Raw genomic sequence first — 16220 nt, forward strand, 5'->3', positions numbered from 1 at the left:
CAATTTAATTCTACATGTTTAATTTTTATCTAATAAGTCCCTTAAGTTTATTTCAGTTATTGATTTGGTCCTCATTTTTTAAAAAGAAGGTTACGCTATTAAAATTTACTAACATGGATAATAGAATAGTAATGGCAGCCATGAAGATTATTGAAAAGATGTATAATTATTTAAATATAAAAAATAGATGCTGAAATTTTAAAACATAGTGTAAGGGATTATATTAATAAAAATTAAACCGAGTTGAGAGATAAATAATTCTCATTTAGTTACATGTACATGACAAGTCATCAATATACTTTATACATTATATTATTTTTTAGACTTAATTTATGTTCTAAAATTTAAAAAATTCACATGATAATTTAAGAAAACATGGGAAAATAAAACTTAAACTTAATAAATCAAATCAATAATTGAGACAAATTTGATAGATTAAAATTTTCTTTATTCCTAAAATTGAAATCAGCGTTACATAAAGTAGTTGAAAAAAGAAGAAGAGGAATTTGCAATTTTTCATATAAGGTCATGGATGTGTGTGCAAATATAATGATGAAGTTCATGCCTACCTATCAACATAGGCTTTATTATTTTTAATCATTATTTTATCTATCTAACATATTTTGATATTATAATACATCCGATGCACAACATCTCCAAACCAATGGCCACCCCTAGTTGTATTATAAATTAGAACCTATATAGTATGTGATTTCCACTATCAACACAAGTTAAAGTTTCAAGTTTCAACAATGTCCTCTAAACACTTTCTAGTGTTCCTTTTTGGAGTGATGTTTTTCATCACTTCTAGCTTTGCAGAGTATTCTAAGAAGCCTCATCCTTCAGTTGAAAACTCATTTCTTGAGAAAACACCACAATTTGAGGATTCACTGATCAATGAACCTCAGATAAATGAGCCTCAAGCTGGTAAATGGTTTAAGCCAGGGATAGTGAAGCCAAATAAAGGGCCTACCAAACCGAAGCCCGACAGACCCCTCCCTGGAAAGCCAGGGCAAGAGATTCCACCAAACAAAGAGAAACCAGGCAAAGAGAAACCAGGCAAAGAGAAACCGGGCAAAGAGAAATCACCAAAAGAAAAAAATTAAGCTAGTTGTGGAGAAACCACCAAGTTATCAACTCCCATGTTATCCTCACTAGCCTCCTTTATCGAACATTAAATAAGTATCCTATGCTTTTAAGTACACTTTGACGAATAAAAAAAAAAGGAGAGAGTACGTATATAATCTCTCTACAATTTACCATAAAGTTTATTTTCATTAATATTTGGGCAGTTTAGTTCTTATATATGTTGGCTTTGTTTTTGAGTATGTATGGTTATGTAGTTATAGAAATGTTACACTCTCCATATTGTAACATTGGTGATGTATAGTAGTAATGTTGCCTATTTTGAGTTACTTTAATTTTTCTTATATTCTTTAGCACAACGAGTTAGCTATAATTTGTAACAAAAGCAATCATCTGTGTTTAGCACTGTAAGTAATATTTATGAATGCAAACAACATTCTTATAACCAACATAAAATGATTCAAAGTTCATTATTAATAAACACTATATTATATGCATTTGTAAACAGTGTGATGAGTTAAATTTTTTATTATAAATTGTGTTGATGACTATAATAAATGTAACTCTCTCACAATTAAATTAAATTAAATTAAATTAACTCACTCGTAATACTTTTACATCTCTATTTAAAACTTAAAATTTAAAAATAAATTTAAATGTTTTAATTTAAATAATATTATTAACTCGTAAAAAATGTTGAACTTGTACTTATAAGATACCAAAAGAACTTGGGGAACTTGAACTAATATTAAACCATGCAAATTAAGGCAAGGGATTGTTTGTTGGCACTGGGCATGGGCCCTGCAACTTCTCCACCTCAATAGATAATGATTTTCTTACCAATGGGCTTTTTAAGAGAGATATTGCTTTATCTTTCAGTCTAGGATGCCCAACGCTCCTAAGAAAAGTTTAGGAGAAAAAATGCTCTTTAATCTTATATAAAAATAAAATAGTTTTTAACCAGCCACTTTAACCAGGCACAAGGTTGATTATCATATTATTATTGTTGACAATAATACTAGTAAAAATTATTAAATATTAAATGTTAAACCTTTAATAAGATATTATTAAAGCAAATATATTATTTCTTTAATTAATTATCTGAGCTACCCCGATTTATTTTTAAGAAGTAAGTAACGGTATTTAGGTCAAACAAAAAATGGTATTTTTATCTTTTACATGGTAAGAAATAACATTTATCTCTTGATATTCCTTTATAATATAGGATACTTAATCATCATTAATTTTCTTATACTTATTTTTAATATTTTGAGTCATTTTTTGGTAATTTTTATGTATTTTTCTATAATAATTCGAGTTAACTAATTGTTAAAGTTAACTTTTGTTAATAATAATAATAACATAGCACTGTTTTTAATTGTTGAAGGAACATATTGCACTATAAAAAAAAATTAAGATTTTATACACTACTACGCTAATAGTTGAAAAGTAAAAAGTAATGCTCTTCAATTTCGCTTCAAAGAAAGAGTAACTACACAAATGTAAAAGAGATTAGGCATATTACACAAACAAAAAAATTAAGCCAAAAAAGAAGAAGCAAATGGTCGACAAAGGACTCTGAATCAATTAAGCATTGCAATTTCTATTTTTTTTTTAATGTGGGGGATTCATTGAAAGCCGTTATTTTTTCTAATTATAATCGTGTTGTCTTTTTTCCATTACCAAAGAATAACATTCATGTTGTATTGAAGAGATATCCAAAAAAATTAAATAAAGCCTTTTGATCATTGAGGTAAAGAAGAAACACTATATCACTTTTAGATTTCAAAAGGACATCCAAATTTAATAAAATTGGTAAATGATGTTTTAATCAAAACCCAAATTGATACATGAAACAGTTGGCAACAAAATATTAATTGTTAAGACACTTTATGATATTCTTTTAAAATAAAATGGTAAAGAACACTAAAATATTCATGAGAAGGTCTAATAATCAAACAAAGACATAATGCCACGTGGTAAATTAAAGGGAAAAATCAAAGCAGTTCAACAATTGGGAACAAGATATTAATTGTTAAGGTACACTTTATAATACTCCTTTGAAATGTTATTAAGAATAGTAAAATATTCATGCGAAGGTAATAAGTAACTAACAACATAATGACTCGATGTCAATAAAAAGATAAAACAAGATATTAGTTATTTGTGATTATTCTAGGGAATCATAATCTAAGTCAGTTAAATAAATAATTTGGAACATTATATTGATCTCTAGTTTTATTTGAAGGGAAATTATTTGTGTTAAAATCAAGTGGTGATGATTGGCCATTCATATATTGTGTATTCTAATGGCCTATTTAAAAAAAATCTAGCTATCCAAACTCATTTTAGGACCAACAAAGTCATTTTCACTTAATCAATCCCAGCTAGTAAGCATTTCATGTCCATATTCATCAACCAGTCAACCAATAAATACACATGTACATATGTGACGTATATTTGTAGTTCGTAACATCCGGTTTTACATATTTAAATAAAAAGAAGAGATGCATTTCTGCACTAATGTTAGTTACACAATTATTAATAACGGTAAACACACACATATTAAATATCTTCATTGTTGGCAAAAAAAAAAAAAATCTTCACCGATGATTAATTCTTAAAAAGAATGTAAGAATATTAAAATATAATTATGGGATAATGCAACTTTCAAACCCTCAACTTTGTCATAATTATCGATTTGATCCATCAGACTTAATTTTTTGTCAAGGTAGTCCCTTCAATTTATTTCAATTATCACTTTGGTTCTTATTGATTAAATAGAAGGTTATGTTGTTAAAATTTACTAACATGGATTAATGGCATCTAACACAATGTAAGGGATTATATTAATAAAAATTAAACTAATTTGAGGTTTAAATTATTCTCATTTAATTATACATATATGACAAGTCATCAATATAATTTGCACGTTATATTATTTTGAAACTTAATTTGTGTTTCAAAACTTGAAGAAGTCAATGATAATTTAAGAAAAATATAAGCGACCGAATCAATAAAAAATAAACTTGAAGGACCAAAGTAATAACTGAGGCAAATTTGATACACTAAAAATTTTTTTTATCCCTAAATATAATCAGCATTACATAAAAGAATTGAGAAAAACAAAAGAGGAATTTTCAGTTTTTCATATATGCACATGAATGTGCGTGGATGTAATGTAACGATCATGCCCATATGATACCTACCTATCAGCATAGGCTTTATTAATTATTTTTTATAATTATTTTATCTATCTAACGTATTTTGATATTATAATATATTGGATGCACAATATCTAGAACCCAACTAATAGCCGTCCCTAGTTATACTACAAATTAGAGCATATATAGTATGTGACTTCCACCATCAACACAAGTTAAATTTCAAGTTTCAACAATGTCCTCTAAATACTTTCTAGTGTTCCTTTTTGAAGTGATATTTTTCATGACTTCTAGCTTTGCAAAGTATCATAATAAGCCTCCTAGCTCCTTCTGTTGAAAACTCACTTCTTGAAAAAACACCACAATTTGAGGATTCCTTGACTAATGAACCTCAGATAAATGAGCCTTAAGGTGGTATATTGTTAGGCCACAGGTTCAATGGCAACACATAGAGTCTTCCAAAAAGAAGGGCGACAAAAATTCTAAAACCAAGCAATGGGGAACTAGTCGAAGGGAAACCAAGCAATGGAGAACCATGCGAAGGGAAACCAAGTGAAGGGAAATCACCAAAAGAAAAAATTAAGCTAGTTGTGGAGAAATCACCAAGTTATCAACTCCCACGTTATCCTCGCTAACCTCCTTTATCAAACATTAATTAAGTATCCTATGCTTTTAAGTACACTTTGATGAATAAACATTAGAGAGTACTTGATCTCTCTACAATTTTCATAAAGTTTATTTTCATTAATATTTGGGTAGTTTGGTTTTATATATGTTGGTTTTGTTTTTAAGTATGTATGGTTACGTGGCTATAGAAATGTTACACTCTCTATATTGTAACATTGATGATATATAATAATAAAGTTGTCTATTTTGACTTATTTTAATTTTTCTCATATTTTTTAGTACAATGAGTTAGCTATAATTTGTAGCAAAAGCAATCATCTATGTTTAGCATTGTAAGTAATATTTATCAACGACAAAGAATATTCTTATAACAAAGATAAAAATGATTCAAATTTCATTATTAATAAACACTATATTATATGCATTTGTAAGTAGTAGGATAAGTTAAATTTTATTACAAATTGTGTTGATGACTATAATAAAATGTAACTTTCTCATAATCAAAAGTAGAATTTTTTACATCTAAAATTACACAAAAGAGTAAGATAGTTTTTGTAGCACCAATCTAACATTGTTGTTACGTTTAACATATGAAAAGGAAGAGATAACATGTTGAAATATGAACTCTAAAATAATTGTTAGGAATTTTATTGAATTTCAAGAATATGGCATGAAGAAAATAATGTGATGTCACCAGCAATTAAACTTTTAAAATGTGTGAGTAGGTGTTTTGGTTTTTAAATTTCTATAGCATTATAGGATAGGATTTAGTTAAAATTGCAGTTAAAAAGTAAAAACTAATAGACTAATTGATTAATATTCTAATCTAACCATACAAAATAAGTTTAAAAATATAAAATATATGGTTCAAGTTTTAGAAGCAAAACACTGAAATCTGAACCAACAGATATGGGATTTCTAAAACCAAAACCAAATCTTACAAATAATCAATTTTTTGTTGAACTGATTTGGTTTGGTTTGGTGTAGTCGATTTTGTTTGGTTTTAAATACCCTTAGTACATAGGATTGATAGTTGAGTAAGACCTATTATCAAGTTTTAAAAATTAAGATGGCTACTATATACATGATTCAAAGTTTAAGAAAGTTTTCTATAATTTAATTTTAAGAAAATTACTTTAACTCTGAAATTAAATTAAATTAAAGGAAAAATATAACTTTAGGTCATTGCAGTTTGTTCAAGTTTTGTTATAAGTTCATGTACTTTTTTCATTATTTTAGGTCCCTATGCTTTTATTTTTTAGTATTTTAGGTCCTTATAACATTACTTATGGAGGGGCTTATAATACTAAAAAACAAAAATACAAGAACATAGAATATTAAAAAAACAAATACAAAAACCTATAGCAAAACTCGAACAAAGTGTAAAAGTTCAATGCTATATTTTTCCTAAATTAAATTAACTCACTTGTAATACTTTTACTTCTCTATTTGAAATTCAGAATTTAGAAATATATTTAAATGTTTTAATTTAAATAATTTTATTAACTTGTAAAATATGATGAACTTGTAATTAAGATATAAAATAAACTTGTGGAGCTTGAACCAAAATTAAACCCTGCAAATTAAGGCAAGGGAATGCTTGTTGGCATTGGGCTTGGGCCTCACAACTTCTCCACGTCAACAGAAAACAATTTTGTAACGAAAGGGATTTGTGCTCCTTAAAGAAATTTTTAATAGAAATATTGTCTTATCTCTTAGTATAGAATGCTCAATGCTTGGGAGAAAAGTTTAGGAGAAAAAATAATCTTCAATTCTATAAAAAAATAGAATACTATTTAAACTAGCCACTTTAACCAAGTACCGAGGTGATTATCATATTATCATTGCTGACAATATTAATAATAAAAATTATTAAATATTAAATGTTAATCCTTTAATAAGATATTATTAAAGAAAATATATTATTTGTTTAATTAATTAGCTGGGGTACTCTGATTTATTTTTAAGAAATAAGTGGTATTTTTATCAAACACAAAATGGTTTTTTTGTCTTTTACATGGTAAGGAATAACATTCATCTCTTGTATTTATTTATAATTTAGGATATTTAATCATCATGAATTTTCTCATACTCAGTTGTAATATTTTGAGTAACTCTTTTTGTAATTTTATCTATTTTTCTATCATTGTTTGAGCTAACTAATAGTCAAAATTAACTTTTATTAATGATAAGAATAACATAACACTGTTTTTAATTGTTGAAAGAAAATATTGCACCACAAAAAAATTTAAGATATTAGACACTACTATGCAAATAGTTGAAAGCTAAAAAGCAATGCTCTTCAATTTCATTTCAAGGAAAGAGTAACTACACAGATATAAAAAAGATTAGGCATATTACACAAACAAAAAATTAAGCAAGAAGAAGAAGAAGAAGAAGAAGAAGCAAACAGTATATAAAGTACTCTAAATTAGTTAAGCATTGCAATTTCCTTTTGTTTTTTTTTTTTTGGGTCGGGGGATTCATTGAAAGCCATTATTTGTTCAAGGTATTATTGACCAAAAAAAAAAAATCTAAGTATTATAGTCTTGTCTCTTTTCCATTACCAAAGAATAACATTCACGTTGTATTGAAGAGATATCCAAAGAAATTAAATCAAACCTTTTGATAATTGAGGTAAAGAAGAAACTTTATATTGCTTTTAGATTTCGAAAGGACATCTATTCATTTAATAAAATTGGTAAATGATGTTTTAATCAAAACCGAAATTGATACATGAAAAAATTGGCAATAAAATATTAATTGTAAAGAACAATGAAATATTCATGAGAAGCTTCAATAATCAAATAATGAGATAATGACACGAGTTGAATAAAAGAAAAAAAATAAAAGAAATTGAACAATTGGGAACAAGATATTAATTGTTAAGATACACTTTATAATATTCCTTTAAAATGAAATGGTTATTAAGAACAACAAAATATTTGTTAGAAGCTAATAAGAAACTAACAAGATAATGACTCGATGTCAATTAAAAAAAAAATTAGTTTTCAGCAATTATTTTAAGGAATCGTTATCTAAGTTAGTTAAATAAATAATTTGGAACATTATCTTGATCTCTAGTTTTACTTGAAGGGCAACTATTTGTGTTGAAATCAAGTGGTGATGATCGGCCATTCATATATTGTATGTTATTTTAATGGCCTACTTAAAAAGATCTAGCTATTCAAACTTATTTTGGGACCAACAAAGTCATTTTCACTTAATGAGTTCCAGCTAATAGGCATTACATGTCCGTATTCATCAACCAATCAGCCAATAAACAAACCTGCACATATATGACATACATTTTTATTTTGTAACATCCGGCTTTTACATTTTTTTTTGGCTTTTACATATTTGAATAAAAGGAAGGAGATGCATCTCTTCACTAAAATAAGTTATTTACACAATTATTATTAACGGCAAAGACACACATATTAAATATCTTCATGGTTGGAAAAAAAATCTTCATCAATGGTTAATTCTTACAAAGGATATAAGAATGTATTAAAATAAAATTATGGGATAATGCAACTTTGAACTTCTCAAATTTGTCTCAATTATTAATTTAGTCTCTCAAATTTAATTTTATCAATTTAGTCCTAAAAATTTATTTTGATTATTGATCAGGTCCTTATTATTTAAAAAGGATGTTATGCTTTTAAAATTTACTAACATGGATATAGAACATTAATGGTAGCCATGTAGATTAATGAAAAGATGTATAGTTATTTAAATAAAAAATAGATGCTGAAATCTTAAAACACAGTGTAAGGGATTATATTAATAAATATTAAACTAATTTGAGAGTTAAATTATTTTCATTTAGTTATATATACATGACAAGTCATTAATATACTTTACACATTATATTATTTTCGATACTCAATTTCTATTTTAAAATTTAAAGGACTCACATGATAATTTTAGAAAACATAAGGGACCAAATTGATAATAATTAAATTTAAGAGACCAAATGGACAACTGAAATAAATTTGATGGACTAAAAATTTTTTTATCCCAAAAATTAAAATTAGCGTTACATAAAGTAATTGAAAAAACAAAAGAGGAATTTTCAATTTTTCATATATGTACATGAATGTGTGTGCATATGTAACGATGAAGTCCATACCTACGTATCAACAAAGGCTTTATTATTTTTTGGAGTGATGTTTCTCATCACTTCTAGCTTTGCAAAGTGTTATAATAAGCCTCCTCCTCTAGTCGAAAGCTTACTTCTTGAGAAAGCACCACAATTTGAGGATTCACTGAACAATGAACCTTAAATAAATGAGCCTCAAGGCGATGGAAGTGTGATAAAGCCCGCCTGGACAGCCAAAGCAAGATGTTCCAAAGAAGGATAACAAACCAGTCATAGAGAAACCATGCAAAGGGAAGCCAAGCAAAGTGAAATCACCGAAACATTAAAAATAAGTCTGTTGATCGTTTGTTGTGAAATTGACAGTTAAAATTGCATTTATCTTGTTCTCTTTCGATAACTTATTTATGCATGTTTTAAATAATTTTTATAACATGCATAAATAAGCTCGAATTATGGAATTTTTTTTTTCAAAATACTAAACCTAGGTCAAAGATTTTTAGGATTTATTCAACCTTGACCAAAATTATCAGTTCTAGACAAGCTACACATAATTTTTATATGATGACTCCCTATTTTGTGTTAATTGATATGTTTTTTGTTGTATTTTGGGAGTCATCAATGGAAAAGAGAAACATTTTCTTGCTTTTATAAAGAAAAATTAATTAAGTGCCTCATATGAATTTATTATAATATTTTTAAGGAAATTGTTTAAATTGATGAAAATTGAAGTAAAAAAATATTATACTCATATTTATTAATTATGGATAGGTGGGGCATAACAACATCAAAGTAAGAAAGAGAAAGGAGACAAAAAAAAGATGCTTTTCAGTCTAAGACATAAAAGCAAAAGTTCCTGCACACTATTAGAATTTTCAGAATTGCTCACCGATGCCATGGCACCACTGAAGGAGTGTAATCATGGCACAAGATAAAAATGTAGAAACATGCAGTTCCATTTTTTGTGCTAAATTAACCTACATAACTCATTTTTTTGAATTGGAAGAGGCACCTTTTAGCTGCTGCAACTAGAGAAAACCCTAAGAGAGCAAAGAGAGAAGTCTTGAAAGCTTGGGATTAAGAATAAGTGGAGCAAATCTTTATTCTACCTCAGTTTTTCAATATTTTCTCTTCTTCTTTTCCTTTATGCTGATATATTTGAATCTTTCTTGTGCTGTTACAGTTTTCATTTTATCTATATGTAGCTAAATCTTCTTGTTTTAGAGGACTATGAACCTATTTGTTTAAATAACCTTAGATTAACCATTTAGTTGATGATAAATGAAGTTTTGATTACTCATTTTTAAGTATCTTGTTCTTGTTTAGGAATTGGTCATTGCTAGGTGAGATTTGGACATTTGGGTTGAACCTTGGAAGAACAGACTCAAATTTGACCTTGAGAACTAGTAGCTTAAGATTAATTTAACTAATTTGCCATTAGAATAGGAATGTATCTAATGGACCTAGGTAATACTCATGAGTTAGAGTCTCTAATGCAATTAATTAATTAAGGTAATAATTTGCTTTAATTAAATTAATTAGGATCCTTAGTGATTGGAAGACACTTTGATTAATTTAGATTTCTGGATTATCAAATTTGAATTTCAAGACAATTAATTTGGTAATGAGAATGTTAGGAAGCAAATAGGGCATTAGGATTCTGGAACACTCTTCTCTTCGTTGAATTTAATTGTTTGTAGATTAAAACTTATTTTAATTGATCATTTTTAATATTTTCATTTTAATTGTTCTAAAATTAATTTCTAGTTTTATTAGCTTAACGTGAATGCATTTAGAAATTTAATGCCTAATCACCATTTTAATTAATTCTCTAAAAGATCAACCTTGATTTACTATTAGCTTCAATTGCGACTTGTACACTTGCGTTGTCTCTTAATCTTTATGGGCATCACTATACCTTCTTACTTGAGACTACAATAGGTGATTACTTTGAACTAAGTAGGAGGGTGACCTTAAAATTTCAAAATAATAAATTTATAGTAGTTAGGTTTTTAACAAAATTTTATATAAAATCAAGGGAGAATGGCATTATCGGCCCTAAAAATAGAGTTTATTGTACTTAAGGCCTAAATCAATCTGAAATTGTTCTATGGGCCTTAAGGCCCTTATTGCAATATTTTTTTTAGATAAAAAGTACTATTTTCCCTTTGTTTAATTTGAATAAGAAATGATTCATGAACCCTCAAAGAAACAAAATAAATGAAGCACGATTCACTATTTTTCTTATCTTCTTTTTCATTTTACCAGCCGTCACTTTGCCATTGTTGATCATTGTTGGCGTGGATAAGTGTAGAAGTTGTGGGTGTTGATAGACAAAGCATAGTTCATGATTTTTCCACTCTTTCTTTGCACATTTCCAGTTGATCTTCTTCGTCTTCTTTATTCGAGCAACATCATCTATTTCTTGAAGTTTCTATCATTGTTGTTTAGAGGTAAGGATCTTCAATTTTGTCTCTCCCTCGTTGATTCGGTACATTTGTGTCTTTTAGTTGTTGAAGTTGTAATAGGACTTTCGTGTGATGCAGAGATGTTTAAGCTTGCAAATTTACTTGTTTATTTGTGATTCTACTGCTGATTTGAGTTAAAAGTTGTTGAATCGTTTTGGCTATGAAAGTTTTAGAGTGGTTTAGTTGTTGTACAATAATGATGGTTGACTTGTTCATATTGGACTTTTACATGTGAACTGAATAAAATATGATCCAATACAAAAAAAATTTTCTATTAGAAATGTTTGAGTATTTGTTGTGCAAAAATAAACTTTGAGTTGTTGTTGAATGTTGAGTTGTGCATTTTATTAAGAATATCCTAATGATAAATTGGAATCACATAACTTTCAGGTGATAATATATGAATCTTATATTATGCATAGTAGATATTGTGTTATGCACTGTTTACCTAACTTGAGCATCTTGTTAAGTCTAGCCTATTGATAATGTAAAATTGTATGGATTTTTAGTTGAGAATATATGAACCTTGTGTTGTGCATAGTGAATATTGTTATACATTATTTGCCTACTTGTGCATTTTGTTAAGCCTAACCTACTGATATAAGCTAAATGTTGCTAAACCATTAAGTTGGATGTGAAAGTTTTAGAATGAATTAATTGTTGTACAATAGTGATGTTTGACTTATTCATATTGGACTTTGACATATGAATTAAATAAAATATGACTCCCAATGTAAAGAAGATCTACTGTCAAAGATGTTAGAATATCTACTGTGCAAAAATGAACTTTGAATTGTTTATATTTAACTTTGAGTTATGTAAAATAAAAGTTGGGCTTCTATATATGGACATCTACCTAGATTAATTTGTTCATTGTAGATTAAAATAAAAGAACATTTATCATTGTTCAAGATATGGGGAGGCTGGACATAATGGCAAGACATGTAAGAATCCTAACCTAATATAAGAAGTAGTCACATTGTTCCTTTTTGATGTACATAGGCAACTATAATTATGCATATCGAAGCATTCCCAAGTAATATTTTTTGGGTAATTGGGAATTACAGATATTTTTTATTTGTATATAGAGAAGCAACTGTTAGATATTTTGAATATAGTGGCTAGCTTTTTGTATATATCAGACTTGAAATTGTTAAAAATTGTGCCCTAGAGCCAATCATTATACTATGCACATTGTTATTTAATGAATTTCTCTTTTGTTATAATAACAATTGCATGTTTAATATGATAACTGTATCCTTAGACAAACTATAGTGATTGTCCTAAATGTCCTCGGTCGGTCATCTTTGAGGGATCATAGATGAAACAAGACTAGTATGACTTTAATTAATTATAGAGATACAAATTAAATTCATAAGCACTTGAAAGAGTACGAGGTGCTGGATTGACCTGCTATGAGAAAGCTGCATGGTACAAGTCATAAGCTTATCTTATATGTAACTATATCACTAAGCCCTTTAACTCGAGATCATCATAGATTCCTGCATGATGACTACTGAACTTTGACCTAGTCAAAAGTTACTATTGATCGAGTGATCATAAAGGCTATGATTGAATTTAGTGATATTCATGCAGAGGAATATGAGTAGTCAAGATGAAATTTGTCCCTCACATTAAGTGAGAGATATTAATGAGCCCCTCAATAAGTAAGATTGAGAAAATATATGGTCATACTATAATGAAAGGGGTTTTCCATTACTACTATCAGTCTACTCAGAGATCAACAAAGTACCGGTCAGGTAAAGGAGAATGACAATTTCATGTCTCGTACTTGATCAAAATATCGTATGATAAAAGGGATGTGATATGGTTGCATGATAGGTTACATTGGATCATCGATTCTCATGTGAATTAGGTAGTTGTAATGTCTTGCTAGAGGCCACTTGTGACTTGTGGGCTAATAGTGTAATTAGTCTACTGCCAATTTCATATGGGCCTACAGGGTCGCACACAAGAACGGCCCAACTTGAGCTATAATATCCAAGTTCATTGAATCTGAAATATGTCTAGATTCAATGAATATAATATAAGGTAAATGAATTTAATATATATATTTGAATATTTATTTGATAAATATTTATATATATTTATATGAAGTATAAAATTCAAAATATAATTATATATATATATATGTATGTATATATATATTTGAAATATATATATGTATATATATTCGTATATATATAATATATGTGATATATATATATATTATATTATGTTATATTATGTTAGTTTTAAATTTAATTTTATATGATAGATTAAATTTAATAACTTATATGATAAGAGAGAATATCATGTCAGTTTTATAATTTAAATTTAAAAAATAAATTTGAATTAGATATGATATTATTGATTAAATTTATGAGATAAATTTAATTAAATTTTCGTGAGCTTTTAAGTGGAAGACGAAAACCCTTATCTATATATTATATATAGATAGGGGTGTCCTTATGAAGGTAGAGAGATTTAGAAAAGTTCTGATGGCAAAAATACTTTGAGAGCCACGAAACATCCTATAGAAAGAAAAATTAACGTTCAAAGAAAAACGGACGCTGAGAGTACTAGCACGTCATTCGAGTTAGAGAGCTGTTTGTGTGGATACCGGTAGAGGGAGTAGATCTACATTGTCAACCCTTGAGATCCAAATGTGCGCCAACTTTAAAAGAATTAAAAGGTAACTCTTCTATCCACTTGACTTAAGCGAAGTCGTTCAGTCCATATCAAGATAAGGACTTTAAAATTTTAATCTTCCGCTGTGCCTCCTTATCCAACAGAAATATCATGTCAAATTTCATGTGGGTACTTGTTTTAGTACCTAGGCCATTGCCAACATGAAATTCTACATATATAATGTAATTATTCTTCTTAATATTGGAAATGTATGGACTTTTTGTCGAGCATACATGAATATCATCTTGTACATCGTGAATATTGTGTTGTGCATGGTTTGCCTAATTTGTCATTTCTATTGAGCCTTAGCTTGTGAAATACTAAAAATGCATGGACTTTCTATTGAGCATGTGTGGATATTGTCTTGTGCATATTAGATGTTGTATCATGCATGGTTTGCTTAACTTGTAATTTTGTTAAGCCTTAAGCTAGTAAAATATTCGAAATGCATGGACTTTCTATTGAACATGCATGGATATAGTTTAGTGCATAATGGATGTTGTGTTGTGCATGGTCTGCCTAATCATTTTTGTTAGAGCTTAAGTTAGTGAAATACTTGAAATGTATAAACTTTCTGTTAAGCATGCATGGACATTGTCTTGTGCATAGTGGATGTTGTGTCGTGCATGATCTATTCCATTGCTTCGAGGGTTCATGTAGGTTCTAAATTCAAATCAAACAAAAGATAAAATTGTATTTTTAGTGTGAGAAAAATATTATAATTAGGGCCCCAAGACCTACAGAGCAATTTTAGATTAATTTAGGCCCTAAGTACAATAAACTTTGTTTTTAGGGCCCTTAATGCCATGCCCCCTAAAATCAATAATAAATTCAGATAATTATAAATTCATAAGTTTTAATTGTAAATAAGACACTTAAGTTACAAATATAACTCTAAATTTATAATTGGAATTCCTTCTTGTAATTGCTTGAATTAATATTAATAATTTATTTTTTAAAAAACATTATCAAGAACCTAAATGTCATAAATTTTATATTTTAGAACTTTATTATCATTTTTTCATATTAATTTGATGTTGATAAAATTGATATAAAATTGACATTAATAAAGCATCTTTTTAAAAGCACTCATGATATTCTAACCAATAGCAACCCTCTATTAGTAAGAAGGGTTAAAGAGTAAAAATACTTTAAAACTTTTTTTATGAAAGGGACCGGTATCCTAAGCACATTTTTTTTAAAGCAATATCATCCCATAACATAAAAAAGAAAAGAAAAAATTAATCTTTTAATTCTTCAGCTTTTAACTCACTTGTAACTCAGTCCTTCAACTATGACTCGCTGCAACTCAGTCCCTCAACTATAACTCACTGTAACTCAGTCCTTCAACTTTTGATTCACCTATAACTCTGTCCTTATTTTTTAATTTTTTTAAAAAAATTTCTTATCAAATAAGAGGGATAAAAAAATGCTCATATATTATTTTAAGATACCCTCCTCTTGCTCATTGATGTGAGATATAAGCTAACATGAAAAAAAAAATTAACAAAAGTTAAAGGACTAATTTATAAGTGATTCAAAAGTTGAGGGACTGAGTCATAGGCAAGTTATAGTTAAGGGATTAAGTCATAGCGAGTCATTATTAAGGGACTGAGTTACAAATGACTTAAAAGTTGGAGGACTAAAAGATTAATTTTTTCAAAAAAAAAAGAAAGTGTGTTTAGTTGATCGTTTATTGTGAAATTGATAGTTAAAATATTTTAAAAAAATCTCTGTAAGGTTATAGGCTTCTTCACCTCCATTTCACATGTAACACTTGCCTTGAGTGTTATCCAAAAATCACATAATTCAAACAAACTAAGTGTGGGTAAGGAGTTGATCCTCTAACCAACTTAAGAAATAAATCATTTAAAACCTTAAAAATAATTATAGGTTCTACCTATAGCGCACGGAAGCAAGTTAGACGAAAATGGAATAAAAAGATGCTGTCATGACAGTAATTTATTGCTGTCATGACAGCCCTCCTGGGCCAACTTCCAGGAGGCGGTGTTCCGTCATTCGACCTCCGATTGAAGTGATTTTAAAGCTCACACGTCACATTTAAAGGGTACTATAAGTGTA

At 28.1% G+C, this 16220-nt stretch overlaps 1 protein-coding gene across 1 annotated transcript; it reads left to right on the forward strand.

The window, feature by feature from the left end:
* The first annotated feature begins 752 nt into the window (after positions 1-752).
* LOC129302739 (uncharacterized) lies at positions 753-1106 on the forward strand. The gene has a single exon (XM_054941629.1). The coding sequence runs from the start codon at positions 753-755 to the stop codon at positions 1104-1106; it is 354 nt and encodes a 117-aa protein (XP_054797604.1).
* Positions 1107-16220: the final 15114 nt, after the last annotated feature.

The sequence above is a fragment of the Prosopis cineraria genome, unplaced genomic scaffold, assembly GCF_029017545.1.
Source record: "Prosopis cineraria cultivar Desert tree isolate PC_DT_omini unplaced genomic scaffold, ASM2901754v1 PC2, whole genome shotgun sequence".
In the NCBI taxonomy this organism is placed as follows: Eukaryota; Viridiplantae; Streptophyta; class Magnoliopsida; order Fabales; family Fabaceae; genus Prosopis; species Prosopis cineraria.

Coding starts and splice junctions, on each gene's coding strand:
- LOC129302739 (XM_054941629.1), top strand. CDS start 753: ATGTCCTCTAAACACTTTCTAGTGTTCCTTTTTGGAGTGATGTTTTTC.